Below are 26,319 nucleotides of genomic sequence, written 5' to 3'. Positions count from 1 at the left end.
AGGCAGAGAAAAGCACCACCATTTAATGACTGTATTAGTTGAAAAAAATCTTAACGTTTTAGTAGCTAGAGAGAAGTATTTTTGGTCTTGGTAATAAAAGGTTAGGACTTAAGGTACTCAGTTATCCAGATCTATTAAGGACATAGCTTCCTATTGATTGATTAATGGATTCTTACATTACCAGAAAGATTTTGGAGTTGGGGTACTCTGCTTTGAGTACATCTATAGAGATCAACTTGTATTAACTCTCAATTCTCACTTAAAGGGATTATTGTGTGATAGGTTTACAAAAAGTTAAAATACTGTTCAGCTCAAGAGTGAGTGAGGTTTTTGAATGTAATAATATAAAGACTAGTTGTATATAAGTTCATGTTCATAGTGGTTATCAATTAGTTTTTTTTTTTTGTCTTAAAAGATAAAGACTATAGTGGTGGTGTTTTTAGAATTATATCCTATTTCTGATGGTAAATTAGGTATGTATTTCAGTTTACAGTCATTTCATAGGTGAAGCAGAACAAGTAACAACAATTCCTCCCTCCACCCTAGTTTTAAATTGTTTAGAAACCACTGCATTTTCTATCTAGTTGTTATTAGTGTCATTTATTGATTCTCCCAGATGGTTTGCCAAGAGGTTAACACTTTAAACTGAATATAGTGACTCTTACTTTTGGTTTATGGTTGGGGAATGGCTGCACAGATGTTTGAGCTAGATCATGAAATTTCCAGTTTTTTTTGTTGGGAAACTCTTGAGCATGCTTTTGTTCTGTCAAAATTATCCTTAAATCCAAAGTGAATAATTTTAATTGACAATATCAACTCAACACTTCTATAGAGCAAGAATTAAATTGTTGGTACAGTGCCAAGTGCTCACTTTTCAGAGTCCTAACACTAAACTTAAGGCCCATGTATCAGTATAACTTTACATGTTTAAAGTGTCTTATAGTATAAAAATAACAGAGACTATGGGAACACACCATCTGAAATGTGCCACTCCATTTTCATAGTAATGGCTGAAATTACTCGGGGAGGGAGTGAATGTCCTAATTGTTTTCCTTATTTATTTAATTTTAATTGCCTTTTTTTTTTTCCCTCCACAGAATAATGCATATACTGCCATGTCAGACTCCTACTTACCCAGTTACTACAGTCCCTCTATTGGTTTCTCCTATTCTTTGGGGGAAGCTGCTTGGTCTACTGGGGGTGACACAGCCATGCCCTATCTAACTTCTTATGGACAACTGAGCAACGGAGAGCCCCACTTTCTACCAGATGCAATGTTTGGGCAACCAGGAGCCCTAGGTAGCACTCCATTTCTTGGTCAACATGGTTTTAATTTCTTTCCCAGTGGGATTGACTTCTCAGCATGGGGAAATAACAGTTCTCAGGGACAGTCTACTCAGAGCTCTGGATATAGTAGCAATTATGCTTATGCACCTAGCTCCTTGGGTGGAGCCATGATTGATGGACAGTCAGCTTTTGCCAGTGAGACCCTGAATAAGGCTCCTGGTATGAATACTATAGACCAAGGGATGGCAGCACTGAAGTTGGGTAGCACAGAAGTTGCAAGCAATGTTCCAAAAGTTGTAGGTTCTGCTGTTGGCAGTGGGTCTATTACTAGTAACATCGTGGCTTCCAGTAGTTTGCCTCCAGCTACCATTGCGCCTCCAAAACCGGCATCTTGGGCTGATATTGCTAGCAAGCCTGCAAAACAGCAACCTAAGCTGAAGACCAAGAATGGCATTGCAGGGTCAAGTCTTCCACCACCTCCAATAAAGCATAACATGGATATTGGAACTTGGGATAATAAGGGTCCTGTGACAAAAGCCCCTTCGCAGGCTTTGGTTCAGAATATAGGTCAGCAGCCAACCCAGGGGTCTCCACAACCTGTAGGTCAGCAGGCTAATAATAGCCCACCAGTGGCTCAGGCTTCAGTAGGGCAACAGACACAGCCATTGCCCCCACCTCCACCACAGCCTGCCCAGCTCTCAGTCCAGCAACAGGCAGCTCAGCCAACCCGCTGGGTAGCACCTCGGAACCGTGGCAGTGGGTTTGGTCATAATGGGGTAGATGGTAATGGAGTAGGACAGTCTCAGGCTGGTTCAGGATCTGCTCCTTCAGAGCCCCACCCAGTGTTGGAGAAGCTGCGATCCATTAATAACTACAACCCCAAGGATTTTGACTGGAATCTGAAACATGGCCGGGTTTTCATCATCAAGAGCTACTCTGAGGACGATATCCACCGTTCCATTAAATACAATGTCTGGTGCAGCACAGAGCATGGTAACAAGAGACTGGATGCAGCTTATCGCTCCATGAACGGGAAAGGCCCCGTTTACTTACTTTTCAGTGTCAACGGCAGTGGACACTTCTGTGGCGTTGCAGAAATGAAATCTGCTGTGGACTACAACACATGTGCAGGTGTGTGGTCCCAGGACAAATGGAAGGGTCGTTTTGATGTCAGGTGGATTTTTGTGAAGGACGTTCCCAATAGCCAACTGCGACACATTCGTCTAGAGAACAACGAGAATAAGCCAGTGACCAACTCCAGGGACACTCAGGAAGTGCCTCTGGAAAAGGCTAAGCAGGTGTTGAAAATCATAGCCAGCTACAAGCATACCACTTCCATTTTTGATGACTTCTCACACTATGAGAAACGCCAAGAGGAAGAAGAAAGTGTTAAAAAGGTAACCAGCTTACTATTCTTAAGGTTTTTAGGGAAGAAGGAGGAATTAATAAAGAAGAGCTATTAAACAGTAAACCATTAGTAAAAGCTCTGTAAATAATGTAAGTATCACTTAACAGTTCAAACTTTGTGCAAGTCTATTGGGTATTACTGTTTGAACCCTAGTATGAAAGAATGTGGGAATAGTAGAGGACAGGAATGTGGGCTTATATTGAAGGAAGGCAAAAACAATGCAGAGAAACAAATTACACCATGCAGAAAGAGGTGAAGAATGAAAGAAATCTAAGGGAACATTGAAGGAATGAAACTATAGAAATTATAGTAGGACAAGATTGAGGCTGTAATATGCCCCCCCCCCCCCAAAAAAAAAAGTTCTCTGTTGGCATAATTAGGGTACTGTGATTATTTTCAACAGTTCTTTTATCACCAAGTCCTGAAATACCTTTTTTACCAACCTGTGACAACTGGTAGTGTTAAGGAAAGACTTTTTCCAGAACTTACTTTCCTGTTCCTAGCTTTCCTGGTGTTTCGTGTGCTTATTTTTACCCAAGGCTTCCCATGAAAAAGTTAAATAATGTATAAACCTTGGAAAACCAGCAAATGCTATTTTCTTGCTCTTAACTATTGTATTCCAAAAGGTCACTTTCTACTGATTTCCTCTGCAAGAAGTAGGAACAAGTGTTTTTTTCTATCCCCCAAATCTTGGGTGAAGTGATGGAGAATGAGTTCAGACTAAATAATTGAACTTATTTCAAACAGTTAATGCTTGTTTTGTGGATATTAAATGAATGTTTTAGGACATGAGAGGATGAAAAATAACTGGGTGGGACTGATACATGTATTAGAACTTACTTTAGCTATAAATATAGGAAGGAAATAGATGAAAGATGGTCAAAAGTTTTTTTAAATTTTATTTTAATAATTGAGAAACATCATGAACTGTTTAATGTCAATTGTAAAATAAAATGGAGCCTAACAAGTTAATGTAAATACATTTTCCTTAAAATTGACATGAATTCAGAGGAATCTTGGATATTTGGTCTAGAATCTGAGGCACACTCATTGTTAGGCCTCTATGAAAACTAAATCCTTTTTTTTTTTTATATATAAGTTGCTGTAGGAGATCTCTTTGGTAGATCCTCTACTTAATAAGTAATTCTGAGGTACATAATCTTTCTTCTAAAGCAGGGTGATTGCCATTTTCTAGTATGTACAGACAAATAACTTGATGTGAAAAACATTGGGGCTAGAAATATTGAAAAGTGGGCTGTTAGAAAAACTTCCTCCTTTTTGATAGTCATTTAAATGTCCTTCTCCAAAGTTTAACAGTTTATTTTAAAATCTACCATAATCCTGTAGAAAAGAATACTAGTATTTTTGAAGGACTCTAAAGATGTCTTTGGTATAACAGATTATTAACATGTAAGAGGCATCCAGGTACTTGAAACATGAAGCATGCTTAATATCTGTTATTATGAATCTGCTTTCCTTTATTTACATTTTATGATAGAAAACAAAAAGGCAAAGACATGATTTTGACTTTATTTTTAGGAACACATACATCGGATAAATACATGTTAGCACCAGTGGGTAGACTTGGGTTACAACTGCTCACTTGTAAATAAACTTGTAATTAAGTATTTGGATTAAATTGGTTTATAAAGTGCTTTCAGGGAATGATAATTGAGGTTCATAAGAAGGTATGAGATTCATATATTGAAATTGAACATCCCTTTTTAGAGTTTTCATACAATGAGTATGAATCAAAGTTTAGGGTCTTTGTTGAGCTAATCTAAGGTACTCTTTCAAACCATTTGGTTAATGAGTATCCTAATTGTTCTTAGGCTGGTGAACAAACTACTTAAAAAAAAAAAAGCTGTTAAGCTTGTGTCAGATTACTTTTTAGTTTACTTTCTGTAAGAAGAGCTGATGGGGTTACAGGAAGGTACCTATGATTGCTTCTAAGCCCAGTTACTATTTCAGTCAGTATTGCTTTATTCCTGTGTTGCCTACTATTATCCTTAAAGTCCTTACATAACTGACTGTAAACTGTTCTTCTAGTCTTTATGAGACCTCCAAGACCCAGCAGGTTTAATGAGAATGGGATCAATAGCTCACTGAGGGGTTAGACTCCCATATAGTGGAGTGTTTGTGTTCCTGCATTATTAACAAGATTGTAAAAAAATTTCATGCCAAGTGGTTGTGGTAACTCAGTAAATAAGTAGGGAAATGCTGTTAAGAAACTTCATCCTGAAAATGATGTCAAAGTTGTTTTAAAGTTTCAAGATTGGGCGTGTATTTTGGCAGACCACACTATAGGTGAGCTACAACCACTTTGACCTCATATTATTGCCTTGTGTCTTATGATGTAGTATCATAGAACTTGTAAGCATTGGATATATGCAGTTTGAATCTTCCCAGCAGTTTTTAGTGACATCTTTGATAGAGTAGTTTACCTCCTTGTATTAGATAATTGGTTTGTAACCTGCTTTCTGTATTTATTTAGAAAGTTTTCCCAGTTGTTACGTATTCCATGACATCACTTCTTTTGATAGCATCGTAATAATTCTGTTGTAAACTTATAATTTGCCAATTTGAACAGGAGCCCTAGTGGCACAGTGATTAAGTTCTCAGCTCCTCATTGACAGGTTTTCAGTTGAAACTTACCATATACTACTCTGAGGGAGAAATGACCTGGTGGATATTCTCCCCTAAAGATTTCAGCCTAGGAAACCCAATAAGGCAGTTCCTCACTCTTTTTTATGGGATTGCTGTGGGTTTTAATTGACTCATTGACATCTAACAGTTATTTATATTTCAAACTAAACACTGTAGAGAACATCATTTTATATAAATACTAATTCATATCTGTTCTTTAGTGGTATTGCTGGCACAAAGGTTATGTGCTTTTTGAAGGTCTTTTTTATGTAGGCCATTTTTCCTTCCCTCCCTGCCTTCATTTTTTTTTTTTAATTGATGAAAAGATTATGCAGCTATTATTCAGAAGTAGGCAACAGTCAGTTAACCTATGCATTTTGTTTCAACTTTGGAATAGTCTGACACAGTTACTCCATGTATTAATGGTAAGTCTTTTATGAACCTTGTGAAATAGTTTAATCTTCTAATTATCTTCAGGTTAAGAAGAATATATATAAGGAAATCACATAGTAGGGGGACAAAGAACTAACTAAAACCTGTTGGTGCAATGTCAGTCAGGCCCTTAGGTACAATGATTTTTCTGAAATAAATGGAAAACTAAGGGAGAATATGGAGAGAGACAGATGTAGGAAGGTGTGATTATGGTAACATTTTAAAATTTGTATTTTAAAAAATTTCATTGTTTTAGTGGAAACACAGGATTTTATGAATACCTCTAGAAAGAACTATTCTGTTCTTAAGTAGAAGACCTAGAAATAGTGCTTTGGAGTCTTTGGATATATGTAAGTTCTATTACAATGTTGAAGGAGCTCTGGTAGCATAGTGACTACGAATTGGGCTTTAAACCACAAGGTCAGCAGTTTGAAAGTACCGGCTGTTGCGTGGGAGAAAGATGAGGCTTGCAGCTCCTGTAAAGATTTACAGTCTTGGAAACCCTGTACAGGGTCACTATGAGTCGGAACCGACTCCATGGCACTTAACAACAACAACGTTTAGGAATTGAGGTGAAGTGTTCTTTGAATAATGCTTTCGTATGCTGAACATTACAGAGAAATCAGAAGTGTGTTATCAATGATCTTCACATTACCTTAGTGACAGATAACAGTATAAAATAGAAAGTGTCTTCTTAGATGTACACAGGGTACCAATTTGTAAGTTTGCAGGAGATTACCTAACCCAGCCTGACTTGGTCATAGGAGAATCTCCTGGAAGGAATCTCTGAGCTGATTCTTAAAGCATATATAGAAGATAGTCAGAGATGATTTGGGAAAAATGAACATCAGTGCATAAAGGCCTAACCAAATTTGGAACACTTGTACAGAAGATAGTTTGGATAACTTGGAATAGGAAGTCTTAGACAGTTCAAGACCAACTCTAATTCTGATCTATATGAAATGGCTTTTCCAAAAAAAAAATGAAGTTTGGAGATTGGATTAGGAGAAGGGGGAGTTGAATGAAATGTTTATGCAAATAATTCTATATGGAAGGAATCTATAAAATTAGTCAAAGTACTGAAGTTTACTAGAAAAACACCGTGGATAACCCAGGGGTTGGTGTCGTTTAAGTTGATAAATTTGTGAACGATGTGTTACAAATTTTGGCAGGAAAAAAATGTTCCCCACTCCTGACATAAAACCTTTGTATGGAAACAATAGGATGTGAAGACCGTTCAGCCTAGAAGACACAGTGTAAAAGGGTGAATAGCATTGCTATTTCTAAATGCTTTTGTGACTTTGGGGTTTATTCTCCATGTCAAAAGACAGCACTAGAACTAATGGATAGAGATTACAGGAAGGAAGATTTCTGTAAATAAAAGGGAGAGCTTTCTAGTTAAACTGGCTGAAAATGAAGTTCTTAGTCACTGGAGAGTTTCAAGTAGAAATAAATATGGTATAGAGAAGATTCACCCCTGGGGTTAGTGTTCCTGTTCAGTCTGGTTTGACTTATGTTGTTAGTGCTGTCAAGTCACTTCTAACCCATAGTAGTAGGGTTTCTGAGGAGCAGCTGGCGATCTTGAATGTCCGACCTTGTGGTTCAAACAGTCCAGTGCATTAACCCACAGTGCCACACCAGGACTCCATTGCGACCCTGTATAGGGTTTCCAAAGGAGCTCTGATAGTGTAGTGGTTGTGAATTGGGCTGCGAACTTTAAGATCAGCAGTTCGAAACTAGCAGCTGTTCTGCAGGAGAAAGATGAGGCTTTCTGCTCCGGTAAAGATAACTTTACCTTGGAAACCCTGTACAGGGTCGCTATGAGTCAGAACCGACTCCATGGCATATAACAACAACAACAACATAGGGTTTCCAAGGAATGGCTGGTGAATTTGAACTGCAAGCCTTGTAGTTCAAACTGACTTTGTGGTCCAGTGCATTATCCCACAGCACCTCACCAGGACTCCAAGGTAAGATCTTGGTATTGATATTGATGCTACTGGCACCATAGAATAAGCACTAGACCTCAGAGTTTGAACTGCAAAGTTGGCTATACAGGGTCGCAAGGACTTTCTGACCTAAATATTTATTACATGTAAAAAGAAAAGATTTGAGAACAGAAGGCCATGAATGACAAAAAAGATTGATGTCTTGGGGACAGATTTAGGTATGTTGTTGAGTGAGCTTGAACCGCCGATCTTGAGGTTCATAGCGACTTTTGCAGTCCAGTACATATAACCCACAGCGCCATACCAGGATTCCAGATTAGGTATATGGGTAGTTAATATTGTTAAATACAATTACTGTGTAAGTATTAATGAGAAAATTTGTTACCCTGTACTGCTGTTACTGTTGGTTGCTGACCATTCAGCCCCTGACTCTTGGTGACTCCTTGGACACAATGGAACAAGCTGCCTGGTCCTGTGCTCATGACAGTTGTTGATTGGACTATTATAATCCATAGTGTGTTTTGTTTTTTAAGTTTATTTTTGTTGAGAATATGTACAACAGAACATACACTACTAGTTCACTTTCTGCATGTATTACGTTAAGTTGTGCAAACATTCTCACCTCCCTTTTGAGTTGTTCCTGTTTCAAGCATGAATTCATTATTGTCTCCTAGATTTCGTATCAAATCTTTTGATTTGTGATATGTGGTTGTAATTTGGATTTGGCTCTCTTTGTACTGTTGTTATTGTTAGGTGATGTTGAGTCCGCTCATAATCATAGCTACCCTATACACAAAAGAACAACGGAGCGAAACATTGCCCAGTCCCGTGTCACCCTCACAGTTGTCATGTTTGAGCCCATTGTAGCAGCCACTCTGTCAGTCCATCTCTTGGGGTGTTTTTTTTTTTTTTTAGCGGACCCTCCACTTTACCAAGCAAGACTGGTCCCTCCTGATAAAGATTTATGCTTCCATGATGAGAGAAATGGCTCTTTGTACTATGGCCCTTGTATCCATCTTTCAAGAAATGTTTGTATTAAATATTGGAATGGAACAGGTAAAAGAGGCACCATTCTTGACATGGGGGCAGTATTGTTGGATGACAGTAAAATGGATAAAATATGAAATGAGAAGATTAGGGGTTCTAGAGGATTGAAGACATTTTTTGGAATTCTAGTGACTCAGGTTTCGCTCTCATCTAGTTGACTCATAGCAACCCTGTGCATTCTAAGGCTGTAAATCTACGAGAGCATTACATCTCCTTTTTCTCTTGTGGAGTGGCTGGTGGGTTTGAACTTTGGCCTTATGGTTAGTAGTCTAGTGCTTATTCTACAGTACTAAACTTAAGTATGCTTCATGGAGAAGATAACATTTTAGTCTTAAATAGTAATAAGTATAACAACATTATTGCCTTGCATACAGTACACATTAAATTTTAGCATTTTATACCTTTTTACACTGTCATTGTGTTTCAGATAAGGAAACCAGGTTCAAGTGTCATTTGGGATCTCTTAACTAATGAATGGTTAAGTTTGCATTTCAGTATAACCTACTACTACTGAGTTGATTCTGACTCAGCAGCCCTGTAATACAGAATAGAACTAACTGCCCATAGGGTTTCTAAGCTTGTGATCTTGGTGTGGTGTTGTGGCGTTGGACTGCAAAGTTGCTTTGAACCACAAGGTTGGCAGTTCAAGCTCACCAGCCTCTCCTTGAAAACCCTATACAGGGTCACTATGGGTTGTAACCAACTGGATGGCATTTAACCGCAACAGTCTTTACAGATAAGGAGCTCTGGTAGCGTAGTAGTTATGAATTGGGCTGTGAACCGCAAGGTCAGCAGTTCGAAACTACCAGCTGTTCCACGAGAGAAAGATGAGGCTTTCTGCTCCTATAAAGAATCACAGCCTCGGAAACTCTGTTACATGGTCGCTGTGAGTCAGAACTGACTCCACAGCACATAACTACCACCAACAAACATGGGTTGGAACCAACTGGACAGCATTTAACCGCCACAGTCTTTACAGATGACTTCTGTGGCATTGTAGATAAGCACTGGACTGCGAACCACAAGGTTGGTGGTTCATACCCACCAGCTGCTCTTCAGAAATTCTGTACAGCAGGGTCACTGTGAGTCGGAATCAAGTCTGTGGCACTCAGCAGTCTTTTAGCAGAATCAGACTGCTACATCTTTACTCCTGATGAGCAGCTGGTGAGATTGAATTTAATGTTTACCACATATACCAGGGCTCCTTTTTACTGTGTGTTTTTAATTCTAAAATAATATCCTATTTTGCATAATTAGTGAACTATAATCAACTTTCTGGAAATTAAAAAAAAAATTGTGAATTGAGTGAAGATTGATGGAGCAGGTAGGTTATCAGTTTTACATTCAACAAGTCATACTTTGTGTCATTACAATGATTGCAATGCCTGCCATGTACCATCATTTAGAAGTAGTGTAATGGTTACAAATTGGGCTGCGAACCGCAAGATCAGCAGTTCGAAACTACCAGCTGTTCTGCGGGAGACATGAGGTTTTTTGCTTCTGTAAAGATTTACAGCCTTGGAAACCCTGTACACAGGGTCACTATGAGTCAGAGCCGACTCCACTGCACATAACCAACCAACCAGTGATTACGAATCGGGCTGCCAGCCGCAAATTCAGCAGTTCGAAACTACCAGCTGTTCAGCTGATGAGAGATGAGGCTCTCTGCTCCCATAAAGATTTACAGCCTTGGAAACCCTGTACAGGGTTGCTGTGAGTTGGAACCGACTCCACTGCACATAACAACAACAACATTCTAACACTTAAATTCCTTCCTGCATATCCTGCTACCTTTATCTTTCCTTTGCCAACCTCTCTTGTATATTTTCTGCCCCATATTACCCATGTTAACATGTGCCTGCCCTCTACCAGGGAGTTAATTCACTCACCTTTCCCTAAGGTAATCATTATAGAATGTTTCTTTTATCAAGAAAACCTTTTCTTAAATTTTTACAACAGTGGTCTCCTACAATATTTGTCCATTTGTGGTTAATTTCACTCAACATAATGTCCTCCCGGTTTATCCATGTTGTTTGAGAAAGTGTCTGGAGATTTTTTGTTGTTGATAGTTTGGCCTAAGTCTCATGATTTTCTGGAGGCTGGCTAGGTACGAGCCAGTTGCTTGGTGCTCTAAAAGTTTAGCAAGCTGGTTGTTAAAAATTGTCATTATTATATTAACTTGCAATCTACTTTTATATATAAATTATATTATGATAAGTTATAATTATGTTAAGTGCCGTCGAGTAGGTTCTTGACCCATAGCTACCCTCTAGAAGATTAAATCCTGTAAATTTTCAATTAAAAACCATTGTATTAAAAGGACATACAAATAGTTAATGTGTCTGACTATTAAAGCAAAAAGGTTGGTTGGTTGAGTCCATCCAGAGGAATGGATTTGAACTCATCTAGAAAATATGAGAGGAATAGCATTATGAGAATTCTCCACCCCCTCTTAAATAAACCTTACATAAAACCCCATGAATGGCTAACTTTACTTTTCCCTTAGAATGTCCCTGCAGCATCTCCCGTATGAAGCATAATGTGAAACCCACTGGTTAACATATATTTTTAAAGTGGTGGGAATGGTTCATGGATAATGGGTGGGGGTGCTTTTTTGAAATTGGAGAGGTGTGAGGATTCTGTGGATTCAATATTTTGGTGTGTTGGGTTAGGTCACTCTGGGAGGGAGGATGAGGAAGGATATATCATAGGAGGAGTGGCCTACAGATTGGCTTTGACTACCCATAAACTACTGATGGGGTAGCAGAGTGGCTCTGTCGGATGAACACTGGACTGTGAACTACAAGGTCAGCGGTTCGAGCCCAGTAGCTGCTCTGTGGGAGAAAGACAAGATTTACTTGTTCCCGTAAAGATTTAAAGCCTTGGACAGGGTTGCTATGAGTTAGTACTGACTCGACTTAATGAAGATAAAACACTTTTTTCTGTAGCCATTCTGGAGTTTTACATAGAGGAGAAAACGCTGTATTCTTAACTGAAGTTGTTGATTCGCTGTTTGCACTTAACAAGAACAACAAATTTGAATTATTATAGAGAAGATACCAAGGAATTATGTTATTATAAATGAAACAATATAGGTCAATACGTGTATTAATTTACAGCATGAGGTCAAGTACAAAAAAATAATGGCGAGACAAGTTAGATCTGTTGTTGTTAAGTGCTGTCAAGCTGGTTTGGGCCCATAGTAACCCCGTGTAGTTTCCAAGGAGCAATTGGTGAGCTTGAACTTCCAACCTTGTGGTTCATGCCAACTTTGCAGTCCAGCGCATTAACCCACAGAACCACACCAGAACTTCAAGTTAGATCTGGATTTGAGTTAGGTCTGGTTTAGAAAAATAGACCAAGATTACTAGCTAGGAAGTACCAGAGCTTCCCTCCCTTCCCCTGTTTAACTCTTTGGTTTTTGTTTTGTTTTGTTGCTCCAGATTCTTTTGTTCTTCCATTATGCTTGCTACATCTTCACATGTATCTTTTAAAGCTAGAAGATTTTACTGACCACATTAGCACTAGTAGGATAAAGCATTAGACCGCAAGGTCAGTTTGAACTGCAAGATTGATGGTTCAAACTTAACTGTTTGCTCCTTGAAAATCCTACCCAGAGTCACTATGAGTTGTAACTGACTTGATGGTACTTGACAAGAAGCCATTTTGAGGGGTGCTCTGGCTCTGTAGGATAAACATTGGGACTGCGAACTACAAGGTTGGCTGTTTGAACCCACAAGTTGCACCTGGAGAAAGGTGAGGCTTTTTGAAAACTCCTGTAAAGATTTACAGCTGCAGAAACCCTGTTTATAGGTTGATATTAGTTGGAACTGACTAAATGGCACTTAACAAGAAACCATCTTGAAGTTATCCAAACTAAGATGTTAAAAAGCTGGTTTAGCTTTTTTATCTTTATTTTTATTTTTTAAAAAAGGATTCATTTTTGGTGGGTAGAAAGGGCTTCTGTTAAGTATATTGCATATATGATCACACTGCCATTGAGTTGATTATGACTCATAGTGACCTTACAGGATAGAACAAACCCATAGTTTCTACTAAGAAAGCAGACTTCTTGTATAAATGAAATGTTTGCACACTGGTCCTTTATGAATGATATCCACAATTGCAAACAAACGCACACACACACACTCCTTTTTGTTTACTTTGAATTAGTCATCAAGTTCTTTGCTGCTAAGTTTCCATTTTGGGGCCTAGTCCTTGGAATGGATTGTAGTGGTTTCAAGGATGAAAGGTACAAAAATAATCAAAAACCATGCAGAAAGAGGTGAAGAATGAAAGAAATCTAAGGGAACATTGAAGGAATGAAACTATAGAAATTATAGTAGGACAAGATTGAGGAGGTATGAAGATACTGAGGCTGGTTAGATTCTGAATTTTTTTTTTACTTTTGTGAGTTGAATGAAGGTTTACAGAGCAAATCAGTTTTCCATTAACAAGTCTTACACATTTTGTTTTCATGTTAGGATTGTTTCATTTTATGAATTGGAGATCCACAGTGTAACATCACTTCCAGTTTTCTTCCGGTGTTTCCTGTTTCTATTCCTTTCTTTTCTAATCCTTGTGAACTTTGTCCTCAGACCAGTGCTGTTCTCAAATGGCTAATTCTGAAGAGTATGTACCTCCGTAGTGTTACTGTTCCTTTATGTTGTTGTTAAGTGACATTGAGTTGGTTCCTACCTGTATAGGGTTTCCGAGGAGCAGCTAGTGAGCATGAACTGCCAACTTTGTAGTTCAAATGGCTTTGCAGTCTGGCGCATTAACCCATAGTGCCTCACCAGGACTTCTTTATATTATTGTTCCATTATAGACTAGTCTTGTTTCGCTGAAAATTGAGTGGTGGTGGTGAGTTTATTTCCAGACATGAAGGGTGACTAAGGGTCATAGACTCCTGGTTCCACTGGTTTCTTTCTGACCAGTAAGGCTGTTTTGTTTTTTGTTTTCCATAATTTTTGTTCTATATTTACCCCCACTCTTATCCAGGACCTTGTAATGTGATTCCTTTCAGAGCAGTAGGTAGTGGTAGACAGGCACGTAGTTATGGAGGCTGGTTCATGAAGGCTGAGGACTCTGAAAAATTTTGAAGGTAGAGCTGGTGGAGAAAATAATTTACCAAATAGGTGGGAAAAATTAATGTTTAGAAGTTATACATGTTGGATGCTGAATATGAAGTGTTAAGAGACATTGGTTTTGTTGTAAAATTAATTTCAGTTCAAATGTAGTTTTTTTCTTACTAGAGAGCCAAGGAGTGGTTCTGAGAATAGTCAAGTTAGGTAATTTTATTTGTTTGAAACTAGTGTTTAAAAATTTTATTTATCGTCATACTGAAAAAAATCTATCTTGTTCTTTGTTCTTGAAGAGTTAACTAGTCAGATTTATTTATAGGCTGAAAATAGTGAATTATCCATGCTTTTTACTTCCCATCCTTTTAATGAAATGTATCTAAGAGTTTAGATCCTTATTAAGTCTGGGAAAGATGGAAGGAAAGTTTATTAGCTTATGTGTTTATTTCATCATGGTACTGTAGTTCAGCTCCCAGGAATTCAGTCCAACTTCAAGCCCATTCTGTACTCAGAAAAACTCAACAGAGAATGAAACTTCTAGGTAGTTTTAATAAAATATCATACCTGTGCTTTAAGTTGAAGAACTAATTAAAAACAAATTTGTATCCTTACCTATGGAGGGTATAATATTTGTTGTGTGTGTGTGTGTGTGTGTGTGTGTGTAGATATATATATATATATGTGTGTGTGTGTGTGTGTGTGTGTAGATATATATGTATATATATATGTGTGTGTGTGTAGATATATATATATATATATCTACACACACACACACACACACACACACACATAATTAGTGTACAGTACCATTTTATAAAAGGTCAAGAATAGCTACATAATATAAAAAGCAACGTTCTTTACTGGCGTGGCATTGTAGGATAAGCAATGGGCCAATAATCACAGGGTTGGGTGGATCAAACCTCCTAGCTGCTCCTTTAAAACCTTAAATTACTGTTAAATGCTATTGAGTTGGTTCCAGCCCATAGCGACCCTGTATAGGGTTTCCAGTAGGGTTGCTATATGTCAGAACCAACTTATGGCACTTTAACAATAGCAAGGGATGGGAAGAAGGGGGTGGGGGAAATTACTTTCTGGATAGCATGTACTTGTTACTTTTGGTGATAGGAAATGGTAATTCCAAATGAGTGAGGTCAGCACAACTTGACAAAGGGGTTTTGGTGTGGCATTATAAGAGAAGCACTGAAATGCTAACCACAAGGTTAAACCTACCAGCCACGCCTCAGAAACTATATGTGGTGGTGGTGTGCCGTGGAGTTGATTCTGACTCATAGTGACTCTGTTTAGGATTTCCGAGGAGCAGCTTGTGGTCTGCAGGCCAGTGCTGATCCGATAGTGCCACACCTGGAGATCAATGTGATCTGTAAACCATATGAAATAATGAAACTAATTGTGGTATAAATTATAAAAGTATTGTGTTTTTTAACCATAGGTGCTAAGCTTCTGTTTTCTATTGAAGTTCATGGGACAGAGGAAAAATAATTGAAGACTTTATCAGTTAATTTGGGGGAGAATAGATGAACATTTATCAAATTTTTAAGATAGTAAGTAAGTTAATTCTAACAAGTCTGAATATGCTATTCGGTTGTGTTTTATGTTCAGTTAAATGTGGAGAGATGGGAGAATGTTAAGCGAAATAGAGGAAAATCAAATAGGTCAAGAGATTTCCTATGTGTAGGCTTTAAGTGACATGGCCACCTTGTGGCTTTTAGAATACAGTCTTCCCTTCCCTGGTATCTGCAGGGTGTGAGGATTGGTTCCAGGACACCCCCCTCTCCCCACTAAGGAATATTCGCTATCAGCAGACTTTCAAATGTTGTTGTTGTTGTTAAGTGCCATCGAGTCGGTTCCGACCCATAGCGACCCTGTACAGGGTTTCCCAGGGTGTAAATCTTTACGGGAGTAGAAAGCCTCATCTTTCTCCCGCGGAGCAGCTGGTAGTTTCGAACCGCTGACCTTACGGTTCGCAGCCCAATTCGTAACCACTATGCTACCAGAGCTCCTTCAGACTTTCAAATACCTTGTATAAAATGGTGTAGTGTTTGTACATAATGTACACACATACTTTCATATACTTTAAATCATGTATAGATTATTTATATTGCCTTATAAGCAATCTGTATAAATAGCGCTTTATGTTCCCTGTTAACCTTTGCAGGATTGCTTTGACCACGTAATTACTTCCTCCAATATTTTTGCTCAAGATGCAGAACCCTTTGGATAAGGAGGGTTGTTTCTATTTCCTCTAGAGACCAAGCCTTGTTTTTCATAATCACAATTTTAAAGTGGGAGTGTCTGGGGCAGGGTTGATAGAGGTTGTGGATGTTACCTCCAGTTATTTAAGCCACAGATCAGCTAGTGAGAGCTACAAATGCTTTTTTCTCTACTGTATCCTTTAAATTTGTCCTTAATTCTTAGGACTGTTTAGTTCTCTTTGAGATTGTTATGGGTTGATAATAAACGTCATACTTGGAATTTTCTTTTCATCTGTTATTTGTTGCTAATGGTGGTGATAGTGTGCCGTGGAGTTGGTTCCGACACATAGTGACCCTGTATAGGGTTTCCGCGGCTGTAAATCTTTATGGGAGCAGAAAGCCTCATGTTTCTCCTGTGAAACCGCTGGTAGTTTCAAACTGCTGACCCTTAAGGTTAGCCAGAATTGTAACCGTTTATGCTACCAGAGCTCCCTTGTTGTTAATAGCCATCATGATATTCTCAAGCTTCAGGCATTCCTATTCCTTCTCTAAGATTGTTTAGGTTGTTTTCTGGTTACCTGGGACTTTATCATTAATTTTGTGTTTGAACTTGAGAATCTGTTATTTCTTTGCATGGCTGTAGCCTGCTTCTACCACAGATCTAATTGGCATTTCTCTAGACTACATACCTTACTCCATGCTACTCTTGGACATGACTTTGTTACTGTTAAGTGCCGTCAAGTTTGTTCCAACTCATGTTTCCAAGGAGTGGCTGGTGGGTTTGAAATGCTGACTTTGTGGTTAGCAGTAATAGTCCAGCTTATCCTACAGAGCCACACTAGGACGCCATGGACATGGCTTTGTTGTTGTTAAGTGCCGTTGAGTGGATTCTGACCCATAGTGTCCTTGTATAGGATTTCCAAGGAGCAGCTGGTGAGCTTGAACCACCGATGTTGCAGTTGAACCACAGACTTTGCAGTCTGGCACATTAGTCCACAGCGCCACACCAGGACTCTGGACATGGCTTTAGGAGCACTAAAAAATCCCAATTTTTCACACCACTTCTGTTCCTTTTAGTGAATCATCAGTGTCCTCCTGTGTAGGGACTAGTGTGTTCAACAGTTGTATGTTGTGCTTATGGTGATTTTGGCTGGAACTTGAACCCAGGTACTTCAAGTTTGGTTTTGCACATTTTTCCTATTTTTCTCCCTTTTTCTTTTTAGTTTGAGTATTTTTATTAATTGTTAAATTTCAGCAGTGGAGGAGATAATTTAATTTTAGTTTTTTTTTTTTTTTTTTCGTTTTTTATTGTGAATTGAGTGAACATCAGCCTTGCATTCATCCTATGTATTTTGTTTCATTGAAATCATTACAATCCCCTCCATCATGTATCATCATTCAACAGCATTTGCTTCCATTCCCTGTGTTGTCTTTTTTTTGGGGGGGGGGGTGTGTGTGTACACCAAAGCATTCAGGAATTTACAACCATTTAAACAACCAAAGGGCACACCCCGCAAGCCCGCCCCACCGTTGGCCGTCAGCACATACCCTCTCTCTCTTCTTGAGTCCAGGGTTCTCATCCGCTCCGTCTCTCTATGTCATTATCCTGCCTCCATCTCTGGTGTCACTGCTTTTCTGGATAGGGTCCTGCACTCTACTCCCTTAATGGTCCCAGAGCCCTCTGCTCTTGGACTCTTTAAGATCAACCACTCCCCTCCTTTTGTTACAAAATGTCTACGTTTACATTTGCAATACTCACAGTTAGTCCTGATAGCAGTTATTCACTATTGAACCATCCCCATCTCGTTTCACCAGCCCCGTCCACAGACAAGTTGGGAACCACTCAGTGGAGATGCTACCTTCTGCCATAGTCCCCCCATTTTGGATAGCCAATGTCTAAGTTCCCTATCCCTGTCAACCCTGTGTACTGATTGGGTGGGAATGATCCTCACTGAGAAGATTTGTTCCCTCTCTTGAGCTACTACATCCATAAGTATAGGTCAAGTTCATCAAATTGCCGCGGGCTAGTCTTTTTTACCCCTTTTCTGCCATCCCTTTTCTGCCTCTAGTCAAGTTCTGATCATCCAGCCATTGAAGCCAGGTCAAATGGGTGTTATCTGCAAGTAAGGGTGTTGTTTTTGTGTCTCCCCTCACTTCAAAGCAGCTGGACGCTTCACTGTCCGCTCTAGTCCTCTGTGGCTGTGTCCCGGTCCCTGAGTCCAGGAGTCCCCAGATCTCGCCCTTCTGCTGGTCAACCAGTTGTCAGTCCATGTGGACAGGACTGTTGACCATGGTCGGACTTAGCTCACAACTTCATTGCTTTTGCTTTTTTTCCCCCATATCGGTAGATCAACGTGGTCACCAGCAAGACCATATGCTTGTTCATGTATTCCCCTTGAGTCTCTGTCTTGGAAGGGGGTTTGCCATGAGGGGACCTGATGGCTCCCTGATGGCTTGCCGTGAAGGTTCCTTGGCGAACACTTGCTTGTTCTTGTAGTAGTCAGTTGGACTGCCATTATTGTTTTTGATTTTTCCTGCTGGTCTTTGTTTCAAGAAATATCTTCTGTTCCTCTAGCTGCTCCAGGCTGGTTTGCTTGTCCTTTCAAGTGGAAATTTCTCACCTCAGAAAATTCTGGATGGGGATCGGATTCCACCAATGGTCTTATGCAATGCAAAGGATCCCCAGGAAGCCTGGGCAATACCATTTTAGTTCTAGGCTGAAGATGGACTTACAAGCTTTCTATGATGATGTTTCTGGCTCTTCCTTTCTCTGCCCCTCATGTCTATTTTACAGTAGTAGGCCAGGGGGAAACCAAGACTTCAAAAGACAGACAAGCATCTTAACATTATTTCCCCTCTTTTACCCTTTCAAACCATGTCTCAATTCCTATATCCCAGAGCCCTGTTGTTCCAAAGTTGAGCATATGTCACTATTTACCTCTGTCCCACTTACCACAAACCTGCGTATCTAAATATTCTTCCATCTGTCTTGTTATTCCATTCCCCTCCCCCTTCTAGTATGTGCCGTTCCCTCCTCCCCCCCAAGCACCCAAACTATCTTGGGTCTATTCCCTACTTTGCGGTCCACCCTCACCTCCTTCCCCTTGCTCCACCTCTTACACACCCCCGGTAAACAAAAATTCCTGCCCCCCTTTTAGTGTGAGTAGTTTTTCTTAAGCTTTTACAATAATGATCCTATGTATTATTTCTGTTTTTGTGACTGACTGATTGATTTCACTCAGCATAATGTCCTCAAGTTTCATCCATGTTATGCAGTGGCTTGCAGCTTCCTTGCTATTCTTCAAGGTATCATAATATTCCATTGTGTGTATGTACCAAAGTTTATCCAGTCTTCCATTGATGGGCATTTAGGCTGTCTCCATCTTTTGTCTCTTGTAAATAGTGCTGCTGTGAACATTGGTGCTCTGGTAGCGTAGTGGTTACGAATCAGGCTGCGAACCGCAAGGTCAGCAGTTTGAACTACCAGCTGCTCCGCGGGAGCAAGATGAGGCGTTCTGCTCCTGTAAAGATTAACAGCCTTGGAAACCCTGTGCAGGGTCACTATGAGTCAGAACCGACTCCATGGCACATAACAACAACAACAACCTGAACATTGGGTACATGTATCTACTTGTGTTATGGCTCGTATTTCTTGTGGATACCAAGTAGAGGAATTGCTGCATCATAGGTATTTCTATTTCCAACTTTCTGAGGAAGCGCCATAATGGTTGGAACATTTCTCCTGTTCTTTTATGTCCATCATCTTTCTCCTTTTTTTCCTTCTCTTTTGTTTATTAAATAGGACTGGGGAGTCCTGGTCTGATACTGTAGGATAGGCACTGGGCTTCGCTAACCACAAGGTTGGCAGTTCATACCGACCAGCCGCTACTAAGAAACCCTATACGGGGCCAGGGGTCACTGTGAGTCAAAACTGACACAGTGGCATTTAATAACAACAGGGGTAAGATTGTTTGACTAGAAATATAGCTGCTACAAATGAATCCCTTTGAATATCATGAAAGTGCTTAGTGAAATTATTCCCAATAGTGGTGGTGGTATACTGTGGAGTCGGTTCCAACTCATAGCCATTCTGCATAGGATTTCAATAGGAAATAATAATAGTAAAAAAAGTGAAGAAAACTTGTTAGAAAAGTATTTCATAGAAACTAACCAAAAATGTTGTAATATTACCCCCTCTCCCAACTTGAACTTGGATATGAGCAGCAGTTAATGGTTTATAATGCTTTTTAACAAGGAGCTCTCATAGCATAGTTAGGAATCCGACTCCGAACCTTAAGGTCAGCAGTTTGACAGTACCAGCTGTTCTGCGGGAGAAAGATGAGGCATTCTGCTCATGTAAAGATTTACAGCCTCAGAAACCCTGAACTAGGACTCCATGGGCACTTAATAACAACAGTGCTTTTTTTTTAAGGTTTTTATTGTGGATTGAGTGAAAGTTTACAGGGCATATCATCAGTTTTACATTCAACAAATCATATACCTTATTTCATTACATTGATTATAATCCCCTCCATGTACCATCAGTTAACAGTATTTCTCAGTATCCACTTTAGCTTTTTAAAAAAACAAACCAACAAAAAAAGCCACTCAGGCATATATAAAAATTTACATCTCCAAAGGGCACATTCTGCAAGTCTGCTCCTGGCCACCAGCTCTTAGTACTTCTCTTCTTAGTCCATGAATCTAGAGTCCTCAGACGCTCCCCCTCTCCATGCCCCCATCTCTGCCTTTATCTCTGGTGTTGCTGCTTCTCTGGATAAAGTCCCGCATTCTGCTTGTACGTTCCTCTCTTGATGGTCCTAGGGTCCTCTGTTTCTGGACTGTAAGATTAACTACTCCCCTTTTTTTGTTACAAAATTTCTGCCTTTACAAGTGTGACATTCACGATTAATCATGATTAACAATTGTTTACTATTGAAATCTTACGACTCATATCCCCATCTCTTTTCACCAGACCCATCTAGACAAGATGACAGCTATTCAGTGGGGACTCTTTCTTACCCCTCATGCTATTAAACTAAACTCCCTCTTGAAATCTTGTAAGCCAGTCACTTTGTGCCTTTATTGTCCCCTCATTTTAGGTAGCCAATGTCTAAGTTGCCTGTCCCTATCTACCCTGTGTATAGAGTGGATAGCATTGATACTTGATTTGAAGACTCTTTCCCTCTCTGTTGGTATTTAGCGTAACTACCACTCTGAGTATAGGTCAGGTTCATCATATATCTTCTGTCGCTGTAGCTGTTCCAGTCGGCTTGTCCTTTCTAGTGGGAATCTCACCTCATACAGTTCTGGATGGGACTTAGGATTCCACCTAAGGTCCTATACTCTGTAAAGGCTTTGCACCAGGCCTATTTCACTGGGCAAGTTCTAGAACTCCTTATAGGTATTCCAATCAGTTACAGGCTGAAGGCGGGCTTACAAGTTTTCTCTAAACATGTTTTCCCAACATTCCTTTCTATCCCACTGAAGTGTCTTGTTTTACAATAGTAGGCAAGGGAAACTAATATTCATAAGGCAGTCAAGGATTTTAGTAGTATTTACCCTCTTCAATCTATACCTAGATCCCTGTATCCCAGAGCCCTGTTGTTCCAAGGTTGAGTATGCATCACTATTTTACCTCTGTTCCACTAGGCCATGCAAACCTGTCTCAGTGTTCCCCTATCTATCTTGTTCTTCTTCCTCCTCCCCTCTTCTATTGCCCTCCCCAACACCCAAGGTGGTTCTACCCTCCATTTAAGATAGTCTATTTTATCCAGTAATCTCCTGACCTTCCCACCACCTGGATCTCTGTTCCTCTGTGTTTACCTTCTTTCACATTGTAATTGTTTTGATCATAGACTGACCTCCCAGATCCTTTGTTCTTATAATTTTATTCTGTTCTTGACTCTTCAGTTTGTCGACTGAGTTCAGGTTGATGCTGCCATGTACGTCATTCTGTAGTTGTCTGTTCTTGTTGGTTCTCAGTCCACAGAACTTCCTTTGGGATGCTTATCATAGCAGGGCTGGCTTTGGCAAAATCCCTTAGCTTCTGTTTGTCCTGTAATGTTTTGATTACACCATCGTATTTGAATGACAGCTTTACTGGGTAGAGGATTCTTGGGTGGCAGTTTTTTTCTTTCAGAGTTTTATATATCTCTCTCCATTGCCTTCTTGCCTGCATGGTTTCTGTTGAGAAATCTGAGCTTAATCTGATTTGCTTGCCTTTGTATGTTATATTTTTCTTTTCCCTAGCTGTTTTCAAGATCCTGTCCTTATCTTTGAATTGGAGAGTTGATTATTATATGTCTTGGTGATTGTCTTTTAGGGTCTATCCACCCTGGCGTTCGTTGAGCTTCTTAAATGTTTATCTTTTCACTTTTCAGGATGTTAGGAAAATTTTCTTCCAGAAGCTCTTCAACTATCTCCTCTGTGGGCTTGTGTGATTGTTCTTGTTCTGGAATGCCAATAATTCTTTTGTTGTTCCTCTTCATGTTTTCCAACATGATGAATCTTAGGCCTTCTTCAGATTTTTTCTTATCTTTGTTTGTGTTTGTTCTTCTATCTTAGTAGTGTTGAGAGATTTATCTTCTAGCTCACTAGTTCTGGCTTCTATCTCTTCAGTTCTACTCCTTTGCCCTTTCAGTGTATTGTCCATTTATGATATTCTATTATTAATCGTTTGGACTTCTTTCTGTAGGTTTTGAATTGTTTCCAATGCTGTATTTATCTTATTTGATTGTTCCTGTAGCACTTTCCTGACTTCTTCCTTATTTTTCTCAATTCCATTGTATAGTGTTTTGATACATTTGTAATCATTTTTCTGAATTCCTTCTCAGACATTTCCAGTATGGAGTGTAGGTCTACTTCCAGCTCATTGCCTCAGTCACTTTATCTCATTTCTGGACACGTGCAGATATGGTCATTTGCTTCTGTTTTTTGGGCATCTTCAGGTGTTATCTGTGGCCTTAATACTTAGATGGGTGTGTATTTTGGTATTTTTTTATGCTTTCTGATTGCCTCCAGGTAGATGTGATCAGGAAATGGGCTTCATTTTTCACTCTTTTTTCTTGAGACATTTCAAGATGCCACTCTTGGTCATTTTGACGTAATTTGGGAGTTAATTTTCGGCCTATTTCCTTTTTTGTTTGGTTGTCCTGCTCCACAATTCCCTATCAGGCCTGTTTTCTAGCTATAAACTCTTTGGGGCCGGCTGTGGCCGTTTGGTTTTAATTGGAAACTGTCTCTTTAAATTTTTAGGAGATCTGTGTGCGTGTGTAGTAGAACCAACCCATCGAGGTTGGGGCTGGGGTGTCCACTAGCTCAGGGACCCCTATTGTTGTTGTTGTTGTTGTTGTTATGTGCTGTGGAGTCGGAACCGACTCATAGCGACCCTGTACAGGGTTTCCGAGGGTGTAAATCTTTACGGGAGTAGAAAGCCTCATCTTTCTCCCGCGGAGCAGCTGGTAGTTTCGAACTGCTGACCTTGCGGTTCACAGCCCGAGTCGTAACCACTACGCTACCAGAGCTCCTTATAGTCACCAGAATGGAGGTACGCAGACAGCAAGGGACCAATGAACAGATACCAAAAGAAGAATGTCCACACCTTTATCTCCGCGGTACTGAAAGGCGGTCCGTGGCCACTCCGATCCTTCCCCTGCTTGGTCTCACCCAAGATGGCGACTCCTGGAGCAGCTGAGTGTCCCAAACTAGAAAGCAATGGATTTCTTGCTTCTGCCACAAATTCCCCAAGCTGTAAGCCATCCAACCTTATAAATATTCCTTTATATGTGGTTCAGATTTCTGGGACCATCCCCTGAGCCTGCTTGGTTGTCTTTTCTGTTTTGTTGTTGGCAGAGCGCCTTACTACACTTCCACCTGATCTGCTATCTTGTTTGTTCTCAGCAATGCTTTTTAACATTTTTAAAAATCTTTGTTTAGAACATTTAAAAATAATGATCCTTGTGTTAAAACCTCAGTCCCATTTTTTTCCTAATTCTTAGAGATTGGTAAAAGCTGCTGAGTGTATTTTTTTTGTACATGTGTTTGATAACTCATGTTGTAATTAGTTGCTGTCAAGTTGTCTTTGACTTATGGAGATTATTGAATTTATGTATAAGAGAACGAAATGATGCGGTACTGTTCCATCTGCGTGATCATTGGTATGTTTGAGTTGTTGCTATGACAGAGTCCAAGTTTGTTTTGCAAGTATTGTGTCAGTTCATCTTAGTGAGCGTTTCCTTTCTTTTTGTTGGTCCTCCACCGAACATGATAGTTTAGTGTGCAGTTTTATTAAATTAATAAACATAGCAATTTCTAAAACTGTATCGGAATCCTGGTATGGCACTGTGTGATAAAGCACTGGAACGAAGGGTTGGTTTGAACCACAAGGTTGGCAGTTCAAACTTAGCTCCTTGGAATCTTTATAGGATCACTGTGAGTTGGAGCCAACACAACAGCACTTAACAACAAAAAAGTGACATTTATGTACTAAATATTTTTAAAATGGAATTCTATTTATAATTCTTTGTGAATTTTCACTTTTTTAAAAAGAATAATTGTTTTAGCTGGCAGTTTACACAGCAAATTATATTCCTTGTTAACAGTTTTTATACAACTTATTATGTGCAATTAGTTGCAATTTTTATAATGTGTTAGCATTCTCGTTTCCATTCTGCTTGTTCTGTTTCCATTAATCTGGCTCTTCTCATCTCTGCTTTTGCGTAAATGTTGACCGTTCAGCCTCTTGCAGTTCATTGTTTAAGGGAACACATTACTCATTGGTGATATTTTTCATTTTGAAAGTTAATAATTTGGCTGAAAGGTAACCTACAGAAATACTTTCAATTCCAAATTCAAAAGATAATTTTAGGATGATGAAAGTCTTGGGGATTTCTCCAGTCTTACCAGTCTAGTCAGCTGGTCAAAACTACTGTTGGTTTCGCAGGAGAAAGATGAGGTGTTCTGCTCTCCTAAAGATTTACAGCCTCGGAAACCCTGTGCAGAGTCACAATGCGTCAGAACCGACTCCACGGTACTTAACAACAGTCAGTCTAGTAGTACATCTGGCTTTAGGAGTTTGAGTTTTGTTCAACATTTTTCTCCCATTCTATCCAGAACCTCCTATTGTTTCCCTGGTCAGAACAACAGATAGCCTCGTACCATCTAGTTATCTTCTAGTTTCAGAAGAAACTGTGGTCCATTTTGACTAGTTTGTTTGAGTCTTTGATTTATGCCATTCTCTTTTACTTCCACATTAGAGACCAGTAGTTTTATCTTAGACCCCTGATACTGCTCACCAAACTAGGATGTAGAACGTTATGTTTGTAAACTGTGTTATGCCAGTTAACTAAGGTATTCCCCCAGGCTATGATCCCAAGCCTTTTAACCCAGTAAACCTATTCCACAAGCTGCTTGGATGTCTTGGAAGCCTCCGTCATTCTGCTCCTATGTAGTTGTTACATATTTATGCAGCACACAAATGTGTATATACATATGCCTACAGATAAACCTCTATGCATGTACGTGCATTTACTTCCTGATGACGTGTGCATCCGTAACTACCCACATAACCCTACACATGTTCCGGTTCTTTTTACTGCTGCAAAATTATAGACATTATTGTTGTTAAAAGGACCTCTGGTAGCATAGTGGTTATGAGTCAGGCTGCTAACCTCAAAGTCAGCAGTTCAAAACTACCAGCTATGGTTCCACAGGAGAAATAAGAGGCTTTCTGATCCTGAAAAGATTTTTAGCCTCGGAAACCCTATGTGGGGGAAACCACCCTATGCAGGGTTGCTATGACTTGGAACGGACTCAATGGCACACCACCCCCACCATTGTTAGTGTTCTTGAGTTGGTTCCAAGTCATAGCAACCCTGTATAGAGTTTCAGAAGAATGGTTAGTAGGTTTCAACTCCTGACCTTGCACTTAGTTCAGTGCTTATCCTCCAGGATCACACCAGGACCCGTGTCAGGTTGTGCTTCACTCATTTGGTATTGCCATTCCTTCCATCACCAAAAGTAACAAACTTTTACTATCTAGAAAGTGATTCTTCCTTTTTCTCCTTCCATCCCTGATAACCATCAAAGAATTTTGCTTTCTGTGTTGTTGTTAAGGGCTGTCGAGTCAGTTCCGACCCATAGCGACCCTGTACAGGATTTCCGAGGCTGTAAATCTTTACGGGAGCAGAAAGATAATGTATCTTATTATAGAAAAAAGTCAAGAATAGATGTATTCTATTAGATCATATAATGTA

General features: G+C 39.6%; 1 protein-coding gene across 2 annotated transcripts in view; it reads left to right on the top strand.

The window, feature by feature from the left end:
- The window catches only part of YTHDF2 (YTH domain family, member 2), a 49,420-nt gene that overhangs the window by 4,829 nt on the left and 18,272 nt on the right, over positions 1–26,319 (top strand). For both annotated transcript variants that reach the window (XM_006862210.1, XM_006862211.1), the window contains one exon: positions 1,098–2,684. In XM_006862210.1, the coding sequence (XP_006862272.1) occupies positions 1,098–2,684 (1,587 nt within the window). The remainder of the gene's footprint in view (positions 1–1,097; positions 2,685–26,319) is intronic.

This window comes from Chrysochloris asiatica, unplaced genomic scaffold, assembly GCF_000296735.1.
Source record: "Chrysochloris asiatica unplaced genomic scaffold, ChrAsi1.0 scaffold00047, whole genome shotgun sequence".
NCBI lineage: Eukaryota > Metazoa > Chordata > Mammalia > Afrosoricida > Chrysochloridae > Chrysochloris > Chrysochloris asiatica.
The sequence above is the reverse complement of the archived record's forward strand: the minus strand, read 5'-3'. Positions and strand labels throughout refer to the sequence as shown.